Raw genomic sequence first — 21,000 nt, 5'->3', positions numbered from 1 at the left:
CATATAAATTATTTAACAGTGAAAGACTTTTTAAAAGGGGTGGTTCAACTTTTTATATTCATAGAATTTCATCAATTTGGAATGTAAATGTGAAAAATGGTAGTCAAGGGATTGAATAGGTATTGGTTACTGGTCAGACAGTTTATGTCAATTAGAGGATATACAATAAATCAAGTTAACTTACTTCTCTACAGATAGCTAGACCCACTAATAACAGTATACTCAATTGCAAAATAAGAGTAATTTGTGTTTGATAATATGACTAACTTTACTTAGTGCATTTGTGAAATAATGATAGGACAAGTTTAATAAAATGAACACAATTTTTATTGTGAAACAAAGAAAAACAAAATGCTGTGTACATACTTGCACACATAAGAAAGTCAAATCTGCCAGATCTCAATTAAATCCACAGTTTTCATTCTCTTGGGATAAACTTCTGTTAACATACAGATAGTGCTGATTCAACCAGCAACGGACATCACAGCTATTAATCCTTTCAACCCAAATGCTATATGTTACTGCAATACCTCATGCAGAATAGACATTACCTAATGCAAAGAACAAAAAAAAAATTAAACAACTAGATCAAGGCAATCTCAGTGCCATTATGCCACGCATTCATGTTAAAATTGCATATAAACTAAATGAACAGAAACCTTTAAAAATTCCTACATTACTAAAGCAGGCAGGAAAAATATCATACACCCTCATATCACATTAATAACAATAAGGATACTGATGCAATAACTACTCAAGACTTTTAGACACACTTAACTGAACTTTACAGTAAAGGTGTAAGGTAGAATAATTTATTGAAATGATCCAGGCTGTTATTCTATACTAAATGGTTAAAAAGAGGGAATGCAAATTTAAATTTGTTGCTAATCAGTCACTAATGATTAATTTGATAGCAAGATACAGAAAATGAACATTCTGAGAAATACAATCATTGCATGATTAGTTTTGGTGTTTTGGTTAAATGTTGATGAAAAAAAAGGTAAATTTAGTTATTATTTTTTAAAAATGCCAATTATAAGGCCACAAGACAAGATTTACCATTAGTTAGATAATGACTTTAAAAGATTATGAGGGGTAGATTACTTTGAAAGTTTTACAAATAAGTTACTTTTAATTCAAAATTGTCATGCTCCTAAAGAAAGAATAACAGTTGATCAAACATAACTGACTTACTGAAGACATAAAGAATAAATGCCTTATATTTAAGAAGTTCAAACGGATAAAAAAAATGGAATATTTACATACCTACTATCAAACTAGGGTTCTGATTAAAAACTAAATAGAAAATGAAAAAGGGGTTATGAGAAACAGCTGGCTTATAATGTTAAAGCTGTGATCTTTTTTGAGTCATACTTAAAAAAAAGGTAGTTTGTTGTGTCTTAAACTGTATATGGGCTTATTTAAAATTCAGTAAGTTTCAGAGAAAAAAAGACAAAACTACTTTGTAATACATATCCTGTTGACTCTCCTGTTATTCAGCAAAATATATAAAAAGAATAAACTTCTGAAGCCATAACCCCATGATATATTATTGCAGCATTTTCTGCCTTCTACTGATGTTTGTATAGCCATTTACTCATATTCTTCTGTTTAAAAAAAAATCAATGTAATGGAAGTGGCACGTCTACAATTTTAAGAACTTAGACCATGAGGAAAAGTCAGTCACTGAAAGTACATGGTTCTTTGATGGAATTTTCAGGTCTAGAACAAATGTTTTCTTGGACAAAGAACATATACTGATGCTTCAAAAATCCAGAACATCTTTCTTATTACAGCTAACAACTTATAAGTGAGAGCCACCAATATATATGGCGTACTCAAAATGGCTGTTCACAGCAGTCTTCCTTTGAAAACTGATCTCAGTGCAAGGAAAGTAAGGACTGATGGTTGTCTCAGTAATGGTACGGCATCTGCCAAATCTCAGACTGAGTAAGGGTACACACAGAACCTCCAGACATTTGACAGCCAGGTAACCCACTCCAGCTCTGGTTACCTGAGAATACTGAGAAGAGAACGAAAGTGTCACTTATAGATACTCATCTCCAACAGGCTATATTTTACTGACAGATTAAACAGCAAGTACCAGATGGGAAAGATGATAAACCATGAGGTAGTAATGAGCAAAACACATCTCACCTCTGACACTTAAGGGTGCAGCAAAGGAATATTTGGAGAGTTTTTTGAGATATTTGAGAAATATAACTGCTTGGTCTCCTAAACAGGTTCCACAATGCCTTATCTTGCATTTGTATGTAACGCAATACTCTATCAAGTACATAAGTGAGACAATTTTGGGATTATGAGAATCATTACTGAACTACACCAAAGGATTAAGCTTGTGAAAAGTTCAGAAATCCATCAGGCCAAGTTCAAGGCTTCGAAGATGGTTACAACAATTTGCTTGGCAACCTATGCACACAAGCTTCACTATATGCAAGGTAAGGCCTATCCTGCAATGTTTTAAGCAGATCACATGGATATACTTATTTACACATTTGTAGATGGGCTACCTAGTGAGACAAAGAGACACTAACTAGGTGTGAGACCTCCTAACTCTTAGCAAGACAGTTTTTGTTATTTGTAGTATGAAGTAGTAATATGAACTGTTTGCAGGAAAAGAAGAAACCTGAAGCAACAACTCAAGTGGTTGCACCTCTGACAGAACATCTCTACCCAAACATTTAGATTGTGCCAAGTTCAAACCCAGCCAAAGGTTAATTAACCAACCACATGTCCTGTAGTATGATGCAACCACATTGGCACCCAATGACTGGTCAGGGCTATCCTAGTTCTCCCAAAGTTTACATGTCCAATTCGATGTTCATGATGCCTCCAACATTGTATCATCAAAGAAGACAGGCATAGCATTTGTTTTGCCTGTGGAGCATTGGGTAACTTTTAAATTAAATGCCCATACACTGCTTGCAGCAAGGTAGACAAAGCTGCAGGATTTGAAATGATAGTTCAGCAGGTGCAGATGAACCAGCAACAGGAAGCAAAAACTACTACTATAGCTCTTTGAAACAGAGCCTATGAAAGTTTATTCTAAAGATGGCTGGTATCCAGCCCATTTTAGATCCTTTACTTTAATCATACTAATAAGTGTGTTCCCATCTATATTAAGTGTATAATCCAAATTACAATAGCCCACATACATCATCTTGCACTTACTATATATTTTATAAGCCCTGTTTAATTTCATAACTTTTATTTTTAAGCCGAATTATTATTTTCTTTGGTTTCATAAATCTTTCATCTCATCTCCCAGTATCTTTCCCAAATCTTTCTTTAGAACTTCAATACTCACAGTAGAGCTCAATATAATCTAATTTAATATTATCTACATACTATATTAATTGTACCTTTATCAAGTTCATTACTGTAATTTGTGAATAAAAAACAAGCACAGGTCCAAGCACTAAAAACTGACACATTACACTAGTAACAAAGGTCCAGTTTCCTAAACTTCATTAATAACAACTTTTTACTTTCTCTCATTCAATCCTTATATGGTACAAATTGTTTTTCTTTTGTTAACCTTCACAAATGTGATCTTCTAAGATAATATTTTGTGTAGAACCTTATCAAAAGCCTTTTGAAAATCTAAGCACACGAAGTCAACAACGTTTCCATCACCCAGGTAAATAAAATATCTTTCTCTGGCTGTTAATTGCATAAACACATCATGAATCACTTTACAAAATACCAGCTCCTCATTAAATGACTCTAGTCCCTATACAATCCCACTCGATGTGTTTAAAAATTATTTTCAGATTTTTCTCGTTAATCCATTCATGCGCGTCACTAATTTACTAGTACTATACAGTATACCATAATCTACCGTACTATTAGTACTAGTTGTAAAAATAAAAGTACTAAACTGTTCCGATAGTCGGATACTGAGTAGTGTCGTAACAGAATTAATTACCCCAGGTCTTAAAAACATTACTATGTTATTTATTCGAATTTTGCTTATGAAAATAAAAGCAATATCTATACTACACTCTACAGTATGGGCCTAAAAACAATAGTAGTTAGCAAGACTTGTAACGAACGCTCACGCCAAATGTAAGTCACGTGATATACGTCTAACTTTCAAGCAAATTTATATGTATATACACACACTATATATGGGACACAAATTAAGTTACCATACTTTATATGTTTTCGATAGCTTAAATATTTTATAAATACATTTTGCGTGTAACGTAAGCTTACCTAACAATTAATAACACTAACTGCAAAAGAACTACAACCATTCTCAGTTCGCTTATAATTTATATAAGTTACAATGCCAATGCGTACTACTAGTAGCTCCATTTATCCTACTAGTATTCCCGCCAAGTTAGTTCATTGCGTTAGATTACTCTCCCGCTCGTCTTCAATGCCCTGCGCATTTTCATTGGTCTCGAAGCAGACGACAGTTTCATTAGAAATGAAAACGCGAACAGCAGAAAAAGAAATGCGAAAGATAATCAATATACTAATAAAGAAAATATATAAAACTATCTGCAATACATTAAAATAATAATTGGTGCTTTTTGTAAAATTGTTTAATACACATTTTCTATTTGTAGAATTTTGTTTTAGAAAGTTAATTTTTATAATAATGTCAGATCACATATTACGTTATCCCATGACCTCTTACGTCGCTAGCGCATGCGCTTAAAGTGGCGGAGTAAGTCAAGCTGTTTGACGAATAAGGATGTATTCTTCGGAACGTGAATAATATTTGGCTTTTTACAGGTATTTTTTGTTTATTTAGCAAAAATTATGGTTTTACTTTACTCATAATACCATTTTCAGTAAGAGATGGATAAATTATTAGATGAGATTCAATAAAGAAAATCCATAAACTCTAAGGACAAGCGGTCCGACAATGCCTTCCTCAGTTAACTTCTTTCTGGGTTTGGGATTGTGGCTTCGTTGCTAACTGCTACAGTGCTACTAGTGTTTGTGAGGTTTAATGTTAGTCTTGGACTGTTTGGGTCTAGGAACGCAAGCTCGCTGACTTGAGGGTTGATCGGCTAGCCTGTATCCTAAGTTAGGCCTAAGAAGTAACAACAAAAATTCTTTATCCGTGAGACAAAAGTTATGCATTATTTTTCAAGCAGAATACTAACGACTGTGGATTCCAGTTTTGCTCTGTATAATCATTTACCTCTGCTACTAGTAGTATTACTACTATCTAGTAGTACCAATATTAAAGCTATTGATTCCATTTCCCTTGAGTAAGCACTTAAAAATCAACTGTAATTTCTAACAAAAGTTGTAACATTACATAATTACCTTAGGGACCTATAGATTACTTTTGATCAATCACTGGATTGCATAAATGATAAACTACACAGTAACTATGTGTTTAGGTTACTTCACTGTCTTCAGCAAAAATATGTAAGTAAAAAGATTTTTTGTAACTTGTATTTTATAAGATGTATATGTTACAGACATATAGGAAGTCTAAATACTACTATTGCAACAGACCTAAACAATATAGTACATATATGATATAATGAACAAAAATTTAAGTTCCACATTTTTCTTCTAAGTTTCAAATACATATACATAAAGCTAAAATGTTAAAAAAAATACTATTGGACTTTATTATAATGGACTGTCATTGGCACAATGAGGATTGAAATGTTTAAAATTATCTTTATTGTCATGTTATATATTGTTTATTACCTATTAAGTAAGAAAGTGAGCAATTGAATTTGAAAATCATTTACACTTTTATGTAGTGGTTGTTAAGTCATCAAATATACATTTGTATTGTTATTTCAAAATGCTGAAGAATTTGTAATTACTTTTTTAACCAGTGAAAGCGTTGATGCAAAAATATTAGATTCTTTTTTAAACTTAATATGCAGGTAATCTAGTAACAGAGTAATTTGTTTTTATATTTAGGTGTGGAAAATGTAATATTTTAAACTCAAGAAATATTAAAATTACAAAGATCTCAAAATGAAGATGTTTATAAAGTGATTTAGTGTATTAAAGATTGCACATCATATCATTACAGTTTTGTAACTCTATTCCTTAGAGTAAGATAAAATCTGGGATAAATGCTATAGATTTAAGAAGCTTAAATTGATAGGTAGGTTTGAAGATATGCTGAACTTTAGAAAAGTATATTAACACTAGGAATTTAGTTCAACAAGAACTTGTGAAAAAAGTTAACTGGTAATATTAAAACTAATAGCAAGAATGTTTAATGAAGTTAAAGGAAAGTAGAATGTTGGATATAGATAGCAAGGTCTTTGAAGAGAATTAGTTAAGATTTTAAGTGTTTTCATATTTTACAAGAGAAAGTCAGCAACATTCATGACACTATATTCTAGTTAAGAGTCAAGTATCTGTACAAAGCACTAAAACTGTGTGCAGTTTTGGTCTTATCTGATGATGGATATTGACTCACTGAAAAGGTGTTCAGAGAAAAGCTACTAGGGTGATTCTTGAAATGGAACAAATCTCATCTCTTTTGACTTATGATCAGTATATCAACTGCCACTGTACTAGTTTGTGTAGATTTTTTATTTGTTAAACATTTAAAGTAGTGCTAACTAAAATTCCTATACAACTTCAGGATTAGATTGATATCAGAAATTTCTCATAAACCAAACCGATAGTCATAAAAAAAATATTTTACCTAAAACTGATTGGCAGTGCTACATTAATTTCTTGCTCTAATGTCTGTGCTGTTTTACAACCTAACACAATAGTTAAACAGTGATTTCTATTATAATTTATCTCAAATGTTAAACTACTTGTAAAGTTACATTGTCAGAGCTATTTTATGTGCCCTCTTTGGCCATGAGACATTGTTATATGTTTTTATATACTAATATCAAGTTTTTCAAGAGACAGGAAATTTGTAAGAGTGTAAGAAGGGAAGAACAAGTTATGATCTGTAAGTTGTTCATTTTCTTTAGTGACATTTTCATCAACAGTATTAGTTATAATGTTCTAATATTTGTTTTTATTGTTGTATATTTTTATTACAAGAATTATTTTGCATTGTTGGTTTAGTTTATAGTTTGACTAATCTGAATTTCCCAATTTGACAGAACCTTATGAAATACTATTGGGATTATAATTGTAAACATTTCTAATAGTAAGGGTACCTATTAGGTGAAACATTACATTGTAATCATTGTATGTAAGAACATAAGGCAGTATATCAGATTAGCTAATTTTTATTCTAATTACTTGGCCAGCTTGCTTTAATCATGCATTAATATTATTTATAGTAAAAGATATATTCATTAAATTATTGTAGTAAATGCAAACATAAAACCTCTAGGGAGAATTGGAGCTGAATAATAATGTTATTGATGAAATGAAGCATATGAACAATGCATCTTTGCAAAAGGTCTTCATTTTGTGTTAATATCTAAACCACTGACTGTTTTTAAGTGTTACACATCCACTTTACCGTGAGCTCATCTTCTCTTAGTGTTAGTTCAGATATTTATTTTTAAAAATGTTTGTTATAATATTAAAGAATTCCTTTATTTTTAAGGACAAAACTCTAACAGTGAAGTTGTATTGTAGGATAGTTGAGTGAGAGAAAGAAAAAGCTTGTTGCTAATGAAGCCTCATGTAACTGGATCCTTGTTGCTGGCAGTTTGGTGCTTGGGAGGTATACTCTGGCATTTTGCTACTGGCATTAATGATTTTTATATGGGCATAATTATCAGAGTTTGCTGATTAAATTAAACACCTGACAATTTCTAGCTGTATTGAATGTGGTGAGATACTATAGAATGACATGGATCATTTGATAAGAATTTGGCAAATTAATTTTATAGTATTACAGTATGTGCATAATAACACAGGATTATCAAAATTTAAATTATTCAGGAGGTAACTGAGAAAAGGAGTTGGACATGGTGGTAAATAAATCACCGATATCATCAAAGCAATGCTCTGTTGCTAGTAGTAAAACTAATAGAATTTTAAGGTATTAATAGATATACCAATTACAAATTAAAAAAAAAATCCTTCTAATGACTTTCCTCTGAATTTTTTCAACAAGTCACTTTATCAGATAAAGGGATCAAATTATTTTCAGTAATTGTTTCTCTTGACAGTGTCAGGAATATTACAAACAATTTCTCTTGTAAAAATAAAAGCTCAGCCATATCTTCAATGAAAACCTTGCTATCAGCATCCTTAAGGGTTAATCCCATTAAATATTGTTAGTAAATCAAGTTGGTATTTTGATTGTTTATATGTATAATGACATTTCCAATTAAGGCTTTTGATAAATATTTTCAAGTGCAGGTTGATTACAAAAATATACATTGAGCTAGTTAATGATGTGTATCATAAATCACTTATTAAATATGGAAGCTGTTGAAACTAGTTGTTTTTCATAAAGAAGCATCCTGTGAAATTTAATAAGATATAAAATACAAGATTAAATTAATACTTTACAAATTGTCAAAAATGTTCAATGCAAATATTTATTTCCAAAACATGTTTTTTTCTGTCTAGTTTTCTTCATTAAATCCTAAAGCTTAGTAACATTTGAAGTTAACTATATTTACTTTAAAACATGTTTTGGCAACCATAACCTTGTTTGTATTTTTGAAATATTTAAAAACCTATGAAATTATCATTTTAATTTTATGACTGAGTATCATTTAGGTTTCTCAAGATTTCATTTTTATGATCTTTCTTTAGTACTTTTATTATTATTGTTGAGAGAAGTGAGTTTGATAAATAACATCAAAGTTGTTGGTACTTTGTTAATAAATAACATTGATAAAGCATAGAAGCTGAGATTTTTTTTAATGTGGAGTAACTCTAAAGTTACCTAACAAAAAAATGATTAGGAATCTGAATCTTTTTTGCAGATCAGGTGACTATAGAAATGTAAATTTATGGAGTTCAGAAAATATTTTTTACTCCATATTGCTGAGAAAAAAAAACTTTTCATGACAAGGTAACTCCTAACTGATCTACTGTTTAGTGACAACAATCCTTTCACCATGTGAAAAATGAGGAGATAAAAATAACCGTTTTTTTCACATGGAATAACTTTGGAGCTACCTCAAGAAAGAAATAAGATCAGAAACCTGAAAGTTTTGTAGATTGTGTGAATAAAGAAGTGTCAATTTATGGAGACCATTGAAGATATCTATCAGAGCAGTTGCTTAGCAATGCTTATCATAAAATTTCAAAGTTTTTTAATTTTTCAAAAACTGTTTACCAGTAAATATATTGTCCATGTATAAAATGATACATATATATTTAGTAACAAAATTTGAAAGCTAGTACCTTAAATTCAAAATTTTCAAAAGTCTGATTTTAACTACATTATTTTGCTACTAATGTGGGAAAAAAATTTAAGCAAATTTTTATTTTGAGGTATTTGGGGTTTGTTTTTTGAACTATGATATAGTTTTCTTTATTCTGGTGCAGTCTGCTACATACATAAAAAATTGTATATTCATTGCCATAATACTTGACCTAAAGGTTGTACAATACATAAACTTGTAGAAAGAATATTTTCTAAAAATAAAAAAGATCACAATCAATTTACAAGATTTTCTTTCCTCAGTATGTGTTAAAGTTTGTAGATATCTCTTTAAACAAAATCAGAAGTTCTATGTTTATTACTTCAACTTTAAGTAATTAATGTATAAAGTATTACTGTTGCTATATAACAAATAATATTCTGTCCTTCTAGTTCTTTAACACTGTTTGCAATCTTCCAGCTTTACTAAACATATTGTCTATTAAATAAGATTGTTTTAAGATATTAAAGTTTTTTGGGTTGTTGTTTTCACTTCATTATGGAGAGCTTTCACCAACATATTTTTACAGAACTTTAGTATTTATATTTCAATACCTCACATTGCTACTTAATTAATTAATGAACATCAACCAAACTCTGTAGACATGTTCATCTTTTCATTTCATCAAATATGTTAGCAAGTAAAAAACATTTTTTTCTCCATTCTAATTTCATATTAACCATTTTTATGTTTTCTTATTTGAAAGTTAGTGTAGATAATGCAACATCACCTCATTTTTCCTATTGTGTTGACTACATATTTTGGTTTGTATGTGAAAGTTTTATTAGAACTTTCAAGTGAATTTTACGCAGCAATAAATAAAATAATTTATGTTGGTGCATTGGATTATGTTTTTGTAATTTTTTTATTGGACTGCTTTCTGCATGATGTATGTTCAAAATGTTTAATAGCTATTAGTATCAGCTGTTTTCATTATGCCCCAAAATGTTTTTAATGGAAATATAATGTTTCTTTGGTTCTTAAAGAGAGAATGAGTGCTGCTCAGAAGATAATTTCAAATGAAACCAAGCATTCTGATGAAAGAGAGAGGAGTGAACAGACACAACCAATTGATTTGGTTCAGAGAGTGTCCACGACATCATTAAATTTAATACAGTCACCTTTGCAAAGAGGGGTGTCACTTCATCCCACTGTACCACAGCCTCTGAGATCTCATCTTGAGCAATCAAAACCATCCTTCATGGTTAGTGCAGCATTGTTTTCTTACAGAATTTGCAATGTACAAAGACTATGTAAGGTATTTTTGCAATACACCAGACATGTGTAGCTTTTAAATAAAAGTCTTATACTATTTAAAGATGATGAAAAATTACTTGTAATAAAAATAAAGCCTAGTCTGACTTTTCTTCTTCATATTAATATCATACATCCTGTGTAATTGTTATTGGACCTTTTTAAATTGTTATCCTCTTAAGAGAGCTAGAACAAGTTGGGCCAATTGTCCACTTAAACTATACACATGGATTTTGTTATACTACCTAGCATGTAGTAATAAATGTGTTATATAGTTATTATGAATGATATAACTTAATGTAATAAAAGTGAATCTTGCAAAGATGTCATTCATTGAAATACTTGGCTATATATTAAATACTGGAGATAAGACATACTTGTGCATATACTGGAAAGCACAATATAGCAAAGTTGTAACACCTATTTTTAGGAGCAGAGTTTACTCGTTTAGTCAGTTTCTAGTATAAGAATGTTTTTTACAGTTCTCACTTGTTTAAATAGCTTTTACTCTTGAGAATAGTTGAAGAAACAAAACATAATAGACCATTTAAGTTTTCATGAAACTAAAACTTTTAAGCAGCTAAACAACTCAAAATCATCTTGCAATAATGATATTAGAGGGAATTTATTAAGCTATGAAACATGTTTTCACTTACCATTACACAATTACTGAAAGGATATGAGGGTCAAAAAATTGTAAATCTGTGTTGGTTGAAAGGCTTTTTGTCAACTAGATTGTTCTTATTTTTAAAAATTCTGTGAAATGCCTTATTTATGGTTGCTATTTTATATAGATATTACATTGATCATACATATTTAATATATATATATATATATATATATAAAAATTGTTGAATAACAATGTTATCATTGAATGGTAATTCTTTGTCTGTGCATCTCATTTTACAAAAGTTAAAATAAAAGTTTAAAGTAATGTTCAAGTAATTAAATCAAAGTTATTATTAAACTTGAGATATTTTATTCATAGTTAGTGTAAACACTGTATTAAATTGTGTGTATGAATAGCAAAATACATTTTCAATAACCAAAAACTTAAATTTCTGAGATTGGTGGCAGTTTAGTGTAGTTACAGTTCATGAAGTGATATTTAATAATCTTTATGCAGAAGCAGGCAAGCATAAGAACTTATTCAAAGGAATTGTGTTAAAGTTGATAAATTTACTTTTTTTTCCTCCATTTTGTTTTGTGTACTGTATTATTTAATTTACATGTATATTTTGGATTGTTCTACCAGCATTTAGAGTAATGAATTTCTAGATACAAATTTTTTATTTATTTTTTTCTGGCACGAATCCTTTGCAACATTTTTGATTATATCAAAATTGTAACATAAACTTGAATACAAACAGAAGCAAGAGAAAGATTATAAAAAGCCATTATACTCATAAACTCTATATAGGCTTGACCAGTTTGACTGACCATGGGACCTCTTTGTACTCATTCAAATTCTATATAGATTTGGTACTACTATATTTTAATATTGTGTGTATATCTTCATGAAATCTGGCAGTCTTTCACAGACAAAAATTGATATTTTTAGGGAATTTTTTTTAATAAACTAAAAAATTATTTTTTTCATGGATATATTGAGGACTTGTGAATTAGTCTGTATGCAAAACAAGTTTGTGTTAAGACTAAAAATACTTTTTTCATCTCAAAAATCTAAGATTTAATTTGCTTAATCTCTGAATTCTAAGTACATTTCAAGTGTTTGTTTTCAGTAAAACTTTATATTTTATCTATTTTCTTTATCCTAACTGTATCCAATGCTGGTCAGTTTGACTGTCCTTATAACCATACAAAAATCAATCAATCTAAATTAACCCCCCTTTTTTTTTTAGAATGACTTCAAATGAAACATTACATTTGTTTATCCTAAATAACTTTAAGCTTGTAAAAAAAAAGGAACTCTATATATAAAATTTTACTGTTTTATTGTCCCTTCAAATAATGTCTCAACTATCTTGCCATTGTAAGTTGCATATCACATGGGATATGTGCAGCTCATGTTACACTTTCAATTTAACATTACGCACAAGCTATTCTAAACTGCTCGTGTGTGTGCCTCATGAAATATTTTTATTATATTATTTTATCTAATTGGCCTGAACTAATCTAAAGATGTCCATATTTTTTATGCTAAAGTTACTCTTATAATAAATAAAGAATACACATGAAAAACAAGAAATTAAGTATTTGTCCATGTTTTTTTTGCTGTCGACTGTTAATGACACTTAACCCTACTTTTTTATACTAATGGTAGTGAAACACAAAATCATTTTTGCTTAATAAAATAGTGCACCAAAAACAAAGAATAATGGCATGCAAAAAACAGACAATTTCATCTAACTATTACAATTTTTCTGTTCTTCTAACTATGCAAAAATAACTTGTACATTCATTCCCCCTCGGTGTAGATTCCTGTACGTGGTGAGGGGACATCCCAGAAAAGGTTATGTTCTTTCAGTTTACCTCCTCTGGGATCTAAACATCCACCCATGTGTTTGCCATGCATGGTGACCCTTGAAGGTGAGGAGAGGATTCTGGTGGTAGAGAGATTCAACCCTAACACACCACTTTGGCCTTGAATTCCTGTGAACAGGTAGCCTAAGGTCAATCAGCTGGTTCACTTGGGCTTGGGTCAACCAACTACCCATGTTGGATATTCTTAACAATTTTATGGATATTGTGTCTGATGGTGGTGTTTGAGTATAGTGCAGTGTCCTGGTTTGGCATTGCAGGGCTCTATGGTGGATGGGGTCAGTGGGCACAGAAATATTCCTTTTTATTATGGATCCTCCAAATAAAAAATTAAATAAAATAGTGAAAAAACAGTTCATAAGTAAACAACTATGTCTTGAAGATTCTGAGCAGCAATCTTCAACATCTGTAACACCTGTTGTACTTCATTTTTTTATACTACTACATTCTCTTTCAGACAAACTTTTAGGGCAGATGTCTCCCTTTTTCATTCAGAAAGGACTAGAGGGACTTGCTGGCTCTCCAAAGTCAGGATAGAAACTTCGCTCTAGTGACTTATTGATGGAAACATCCACATCTCAACACAATATAAGAAAATGAGGTACAACAGGTGTTACAGATGTTGAAGATTGCTGCTCAAAATCTTTAAGACATGGTCATTTACCTATGGACTGTTTTTTCACTTTTTTTTTTTATTATTATTCTGAGCAGTAATCTTCAACATCTGTAACACCTGTTGTACTTCATTTTCTTATACTACTACATTCTCTTTCAAACTTTTAGAGCAGATGTCTCCCACTTTCATTCAGAAGCAACAAGAGGGACTTGCTGGCTCTCCAAAGTCAGTAAAGAAGCTTTGCTCTGGTGACATATTGGTGGAAACATCCACATATCAACACAGTTAACTCCTATTGCATTCAAAGGTGATTGGAGATATACCTATTGAGGTTACACCTCATGCTACTTTGAATTCATCACGAGGAGTTATTGTTGAGAGAGATTTATATAACATCCCCAAGTCAGAGATTCTCACTGGTTTTCCACTGGAGGTGTTTCTGCAGTGAGGCATACCTCCTCTCATAAAGATGGAATTATGATGCCAACCGATGTCTTCATTCTGAGATTTACATCATCACGTCCACCTGCCACCCATCAAGGCAAGTTATCTTAATTGCAGTGTATGGCCATACATTCCAAACCCTCTCAGATGTTTCCAGTGTCAGCGGTTCAGTCACTTAAAGACTTCGTGGTTCCTTGATGTGTGCTCATTGTGGTGGCAAGGACCACGAGGCCTGTGAGTGTGAAATAGACCATCATTGCATCAATTGCAATGCCTCTCATCCATTCATCTATCTTACTTTCATTCTTACCCTAAATGGTTGGAAGAAAAAGAGGTACAGCATTTGAAAATGATTCAAAACATTACTTATCCAGAGCCCCGAAAGTTGCTGCCCACCACTTTATCTGGGATATATGCAACTGCACTTTGTTTCACTACTACAGTGGAAATGCAGACAGATCTCTCTGTGCCTCCAAACAAGTTATTTTCAAACCAAATGAAACGTTGTTTGACCTCCGTGGTTAAAAAAGTTGATTTATCAACTTCAACATCTATATTTGTCCCTAACATATATTCCAGCAAATCCCGAGATCCACTTCCTTTGGTTCTGGATGCAGGCATTTCCTCGGGTACATTTTCTTCTCCCACCTCAAGATGCAAAATGATCATTTGTTCATGTCCTCAGTCACTGGAATCCTCTTCCAATAAAAAGACTGACCCAATCAACCCACGGCAGGATCCATGGAGGTCGACAGACCTCCCTCAAATAAAGACAGTAAAGAAAAAAGATGTGGTTGTAAACAGAAGGGCTCTCCACCAAATTTGCCTACACATAAATAAAAATGACCACTTTGATGCAATGGAACTGTCAAGGTTTACATTCTAATCTGGATGACATCAAAGCACTGATTGCTTCCTACCATCCTGTATGTCTTTCCTTTCAGGAAACATTTCTGAAACCTGCCAATACAGTCACCTTTCGGCGGTTTTCTTTGTACAGAAATGACAGGCTGTGTGATGGACGAGTGCATGGAGAAGTGGCACTGTTGGTTGATGAGCATGTGCCCACCCTGTCTTTGCCACTTGACACATCCTTGTAGGCATTAGTAATCCTTGTTTCCTTGGGTCATGCCATCACTGTTTGTTCTCTCTACCTGTTGCCTGGTTAAACCTATGATCAACCAGATTTTGATGCTCTCATTCAACAGTTGCCATTTCCCTTTTTAGTCCTGGGGGACTTTAATGGACATCATCTCTGGGAAATGCCAATTTTGATGGGAGGGGTCACTTTGTAGAGCATATGCTCTCTGATCACAACCTTTCTCTTTTTAGTACTGGTTCTTCTACTTATTTTCATGCACCTAGTCAGTCCTTTACTGCTGTTGATCTCTTAGTTTGCTCCCCTTCATTGTTCTCCCACTTTTCATGGAGAGTTGACAATAATCCATGGGGCAGTGATCATTTTCCTATAATTTTGAGAGAGACTGGCTGTGGTCGATGCCAACTCACACGCGTGCCCCAGTGGAAGTTGGATCAAGCAACCTGGCCCTCTTTCATTACTTTCACAGAACTTAACCCTGTAATTTTCTGTAAGCCATCAGTAGACGACTGTTTGGCTGCAATAACTGATTGTATTATACATACAGTTGCTCGATGTATTCCTAAAACCTCGACATGTTTTCCACTATATCATTGTTTGTGGTGGAGTCCTGCCTGCTACATGGCACGGAAGGCTCAAAAACGGGCCTGGCATACTTTTCATTGGTATTCCACACTCTTGCACCACATCTCTTTCCAGCAGGCTCGTGCACAAGCTGGGTGGGTAAGATGTCAAAGTCAGAAGGAATCTGGGATTAAGTTCACAACCAGCATATCTTCTATCACCAGTTCAAAAGTCATATGGGATAAGATTCAAAAGGTCAGTGGGCAGTATGATTCTGTCCCACTCTCGATCTTGCTCTCTGATGGCCAGGAAGTAGCTGATACCCGGAGCATTGACAATACTCTTGGTGAAAGCTTTTGCCAGGTATCTAGTACTTCTGCTTCTTCCTCCACCTTCTTAGCCATCAAGATGTGGGCAGAGTGATCACCTCTTTCCTTTGAGCTGATTGTCTCTATGACTATACTCATCCCTTTACACTGGTGAAACTCAAACTGGCCCTTCATGGGTCTGGCAGTACATCAGTTGGACCTGATGATGTACACTATGAAATGCTGCACCATCTATCTCCTGCTTCTCTTGCTATTCTTCTGATTGTTTTTAACTGGATCTGGCAGGAGAATGTTTTTCCTGATGCTTGGTACCAAGCTATTGTCTTGCCTTTTTCCAAGCCTGGGAAGGATCCCAAGATTCCTTCAAACTACCTTCCAACTGCTTTGACGAGCTGTCTCTGTAAGATCTTAGAGAGGATGGTAAATGCTCATCTTGTTTGGTTCCTCGATTTTAACAACCTCCTCTCACTCACCCAGTGTGGGTCCAGACAATAGTGCTCTACCAGGAACCATCTGATTCGACTTGAAACATCAATCAGAGAAGCCTTTCTCAAACGACAATTTCTTGTATCAATATTCTTTGACGTTGAGAAGGCTTATGATACAACATGGAAATATGTCATTTTGCGAGACCTCCAAATACACGAGTTACGTGGCCAACTTTTAATGGACAGTAGATTCCAAGCTCGTGTGAGTTCAAGACTTTCCCGTTCTTTTCTACAGGAACTTGGAGTCCATCAGGGCTGTGTTTTGAATGTTACAGTTTTCAGTATAAAGATTAATGCCATCACTGAACAACTCCCTGTTACTGTTGCAGACAGGCTCTATGTCGAAGACTTTCGCATCTTATGCCAGTCATTAAACATGAGATATATTGAGCAGCAGTAACAGACTACCCTCAATCATTTACTGAAGTGGACCACAATAAACAGCTTTGACTTCTTTCTCTCTAAAACAATTTGCATGCACTTTTGTCACGAAAGGGGTATTCACCCTGATCCTGGATTTTGTATCAGTGAAGTTATGCTGCCTGTGGTCCCTGAGAGAAAGTTTTTTGGGCTTATCTTTGACTGTAAGTTGACCTTTATACCACACTTAAAGCAACTATGGGTCAAATGCACAAGAGCACTGAACATCCTCCATGTCCTTTCTTTCACCTCTTGGGGAGCAGATCAGTGTTCTATGCTAAAAATGTATCATGCTCTTATTCAATCGAAACTCGACTATGGATCACTGGTCTATGGCTCTGCCAGGACCTTGGCCTTAAAGATGCTGGACCCCATTCATTATCAAGGTCTTTGGCTTTGCACTGGGACTTTCTGCACTTCCCCAGTTCAGAGCTTATACACAGAGCCTCATGAACCTTTTTGCACCTCTGCCATTTGCAACTATCTTTATTATATGCTTCAAACTTCATTCATTTCCAAAGCATTCCACCTGAAGTTGTGTTTTCCTTCCTTGGTGTGCCATACGTTTTTTAGAACAGATGACCTGTCATTGCTCCTTCTGGCCTTCGTATTCAGGCACAGTTGGATGAATTGGGTCTCTACTGGTCAGTCCATCCCACCATGGCTTCTTACAGTCCCCAAATGTGACCCATCTTTAAGTCATCAGAGAAAAGCAGACACTCCCAATTGGGAATACTGTCTGTTATTTGCTGAACATCTTTCGAACCATCTTTCCATTCCTATTTATACAGATGGTTTGAAATCAGGTGACTGTGTGGGCTCTTCCATGGTTTGTTGTGGTTTGGTGGTTGCACACAAAATCCCCTCTGCAGCTCCTTTGTTCACTGCTGAACTATACACCATTTCTTTTGCCCTGGATCACATAGAACCTAAACAGTACTCAAACTGCACTGTTTATACTGACTTGCTTAACTCTCTACTGACACAGGAATTGCTTCACATTAGTTCACACCAATTCTTGCTGTTGTTCAAAACCAACTGGCCCATTTCTCTTTGACATCTACTTCTATCCAGTTTTTCTGGATACTAGGCCATGTTGCTATTTGCAGGAATGAGCTTGCCTACAGTTCTGTATTCAAGGCTCAGCTCCATGCCAGTTGGCAGTCGACTTGTAGTGAGCAATGTGAAAACAAGCTTTTCCAAATAAAACCCTTTATTGGACTTTGGCCATCTTGCTACTATAAGGATCAGAAATAGGAAGTAGTCCTAACTAGACTATGCATTGGTCACAGTTTTTTAACTCATTGTTTTCATTTATCTGGGACTGATACACCAGTGTGTTGTCTGTGTAACACTCAGGTCATAGTAAGTTACATTTTACTGTCTTGCCATCATTATGACTCTCATTGATGGCACCATTTTAAACATGTTCTGTCCCAAGGTTTATCCATAATGTTAGTGTTATTGGCAATGGTGACACTGTCCACCAAATGTTTTAAGTTTTTCAAAGGCCATTAATCTTTTTAATGCTATTTAAATTGTTCAATTTATACCTTAGGTCTTTTTTAATGTGATTTTCTCTGTTGCAAATGGGCTCCATTTCAACGACTTTCACATCTCATGTCAGTCTTCAAACATGAGGTGTATTGAGTGGTAGTTACAGACTGCCCTCATTTGTTTACTGAAGTGGACCACAGGAAATGGCTTTAACCTCTCTCTCTCTCTCTCAAACTGTTTGCATGTACTTTTGCTGCCAATGGGGCATTTGACTTGGAGTGAGCAATGTGAAAACAAGCTTTTCCAATTAAAACCCTCTATTGGACTTTGGTTGTCTTGCTTCTGTAAGGATTGGAAAGAGGAAGTTGTTCTAACTAGACTTAGCATTGGTCACACTCTTTTTAACTCATCATTTTCTTTTATATGAAACTGAGGCACCATTGTGTAGTCTGTGTAACACTCGGGTCACAATAAGCCACATTTTACTTTCTTGTCATCGTTATGACTCATAACAATGGCACCATTTTAAACATGTTCTGTCCCAAGGTTTGTCCATAATGTTAGTGTTATTGGTGATGGTAATGTTTTTAGTTTTTAAAGGCCATTAATCTTTTTAATGCCATTTAAGTTTTTTAATTTATACATTATACCTTTTTTAATGTAATTCCCTTTTAAGAATCAAAGTACATCTAGTTCGATTTGAAATTAGAAAATGGCCATAACATCAAATAACTCAAAGCCAGGACTGGAAAGGCCAACTTCAGATGACTAATGGTGGTTTTTGAACTTGCCTGTCAGTCTTCCTGGAGAGTTATGATAATTACAATTATGTTACAGAAAGTCCTTTATAGTCTGTATTACTGTAGTTTTTTTCTTACCACTGTGGACTAGATGTAAAAATTGGTTTTAATGCTATTTATGTTTTTGTTAATTCAAAAATCAAACTTTATTTTGGTTTACATTAATTTCCTTTTATGAATTTTACTAATTTTACTTTAATTTTAACTTTTTACTGGATTTTTTTGTGCCATAAAACACCAAACCAACCAACCAGTAAATACATCCAAGCTAGTGAAGCTTTTACTAAAAGTTGAATTGACAGTTCTCTGTGTATAACACAATGTAATATAATGTCATTTGATAGGAGAAAACCTTTTTATTGATTATAGAAAATATGGTATTAAATATGAAACTATTAACAAATTCTGAAAGGGAAGATGTGACAGGTCTGTGTGACAAGAAGAGTGTGATTTTCTATTTCATGGCTCTGTAAGCAAACAAAATTGAAAGCTATAAAAATTATTATTTGTCTAAGCTGTGATGCTTTATAGTGAGTACTTTACTTTATGTTGAATTTGATATTTACTGGAGAGGTGGTGAATGATATAGAGGTGGGATGCTTACACAAGATGTCACCTTTTTCACACTTGGGAAAATTCAGGATTTTTAAAGTATTGTTTTGTAAAATTAAGAACTTAAAAATTGTATACTATTAAAATATGGATTATTAGCCACAATTTTATAGTATATATACTAATTGGTATAACATAAACAAAAAGTAGTTTAATAAAATTTTGAATGTAAGACATTAAAACCTTGTGATATTAGCAGATAATAATGCCCAGGCATGCAGTGTTAACTTTATCTTTTCAGTGAAACTTTTAAAAACAAATTAATTTTTTTTATATTTACATCTATGTACCACACCATTAAAAGTTAAATAATCAAGCTAATTGTGCACACCACATCATCTCACAAAGAAATTCACATTTAATGCAAACTGTACTTGTGCATGATGACATCATGTGGTAATAGTCTTCCCACCAATAGGAGGGTGTTGCAACCTCCTTGTGCATCAACTCCCCTTGAGCACTTTTTCTCTGCATTGCCTCAAATTGATGTATTTTAAATTTATTGATTTATTATATGAAATTTATATTTTACAGAAGTTGAATTTCATTCAGGTTTTGCTGGTTCTTTCTGTAATAAGAACATTTTTTTCCCATGTTTACCCATTATGAATTTTTAAGCAACATTGTATTTTATTTCATCATTTTATTGTGACAATGTTACTAACATGAGACCTCTGTCTACGGTAGGCTCTTCTAGAGAATATGATAGCCATTGTTCAACAAGTTGTGGATTCCCTCATGTATGCGGGGCCTCTTCCTTCTCTCCATTTAGCTTTTCTCTTTCTTCTCAATTTGAATATAACCAATAACCAAGATGATTGTGATTTTGACTGGCTGGTGACAGTACAGATGACTTCCTCTATACTGTAGAACCTAATTGTTTCTTCTTGACTTAGCATACTGGAATCCAGATTTGCTTCAATTTTTCTTTCTCTCCCCCCCCCCCCTCTTTTTTAAATATTTTGTGAAACATCTGTTTCCCTTGTTTTCAGTTTCTTAATTTTCTTTTCTCTTTTCTACATTTATTTGATACGGTAGGTTTATGAATG

The 21,000-nt window shown here is 33.2% G+C and overlaps 2 protein-coding genes across 8 annotated transcripts in view; one reads left to right on the top strand and one right to left on the bottom strand.

The window, feature by feature from the left end:
* LOC143241060 (uncharacterized) overlaps positions 1-4,405 on the bottom strand; it is a 66,701-nt gene extending 62,296 nt beyond the window's left edge. For all 3 annotated transcript variants that reach the window (XM_076484532.1, XM_076484533.1, XM_076484534.1), the window contains exons 1-2: positions 4,240-4,405; positions 367-551 (exon numbers count right to left, since the gene is read on the bottom strand). The gene's annotated coding sequence lies outside the window, so the exon portion shown is untranslated. The remainder of the gene's footprint in view (positions 1-366; positions 552-4,239) is intronic.
* A 270-nt stretch (positions 4,406-4,675) lies between these two features.
* LOC143236789 (uncharacterized) overlaps positions 4,676-21,000 on the top strand; it is an 89,753-nt gene continuing 73,428 nt past the window's right edge. For 4 of the 5 annotated variants that reach the window (XM_076475348.1, XM_076475346.1, XM_076475344.1 and 1 more), the window contains exons 1-2: positions 4,676-4,767; positions 10,313-10,530. In XM_076475348.1, the coding sequence (XP_076331463.1) occupies positions 10,318-10,530 (213 nt within the window). In that variant the 5' untranslated portion in view covers positions 4,676-4,767; positions 10,313-10,317. Of the gene's footprint in view, positions 4,768-5,295; positions 5,416-10,312; positions 10,531-21,000 lie in introns of those variants that run through there. The other variant, XM_076475345.1, reaches the window with a different exon arrangement.

This window comes from Tachypleus tridentatus, chromosome 13 (assembly GCF_004210375.1).
Source record: "Tachypleus tridentatus isolate NWPU-2018 chromosome 13, ASM421037v1, whole genome shotgun sequence".
In the NCBI taxonomy this organism is placed as follows: domain Eukaryota; kingdom Metazoa; phylum Arthropoda; class Merostomata; order Xiphosura; family Limulidae; genus Tachypleus; species Tachypleus tridentatus.
Note: the sequence above shows the minus strand (reverse complement) of the source record. Positions and strands in the feature narration are given on the sequence as shown.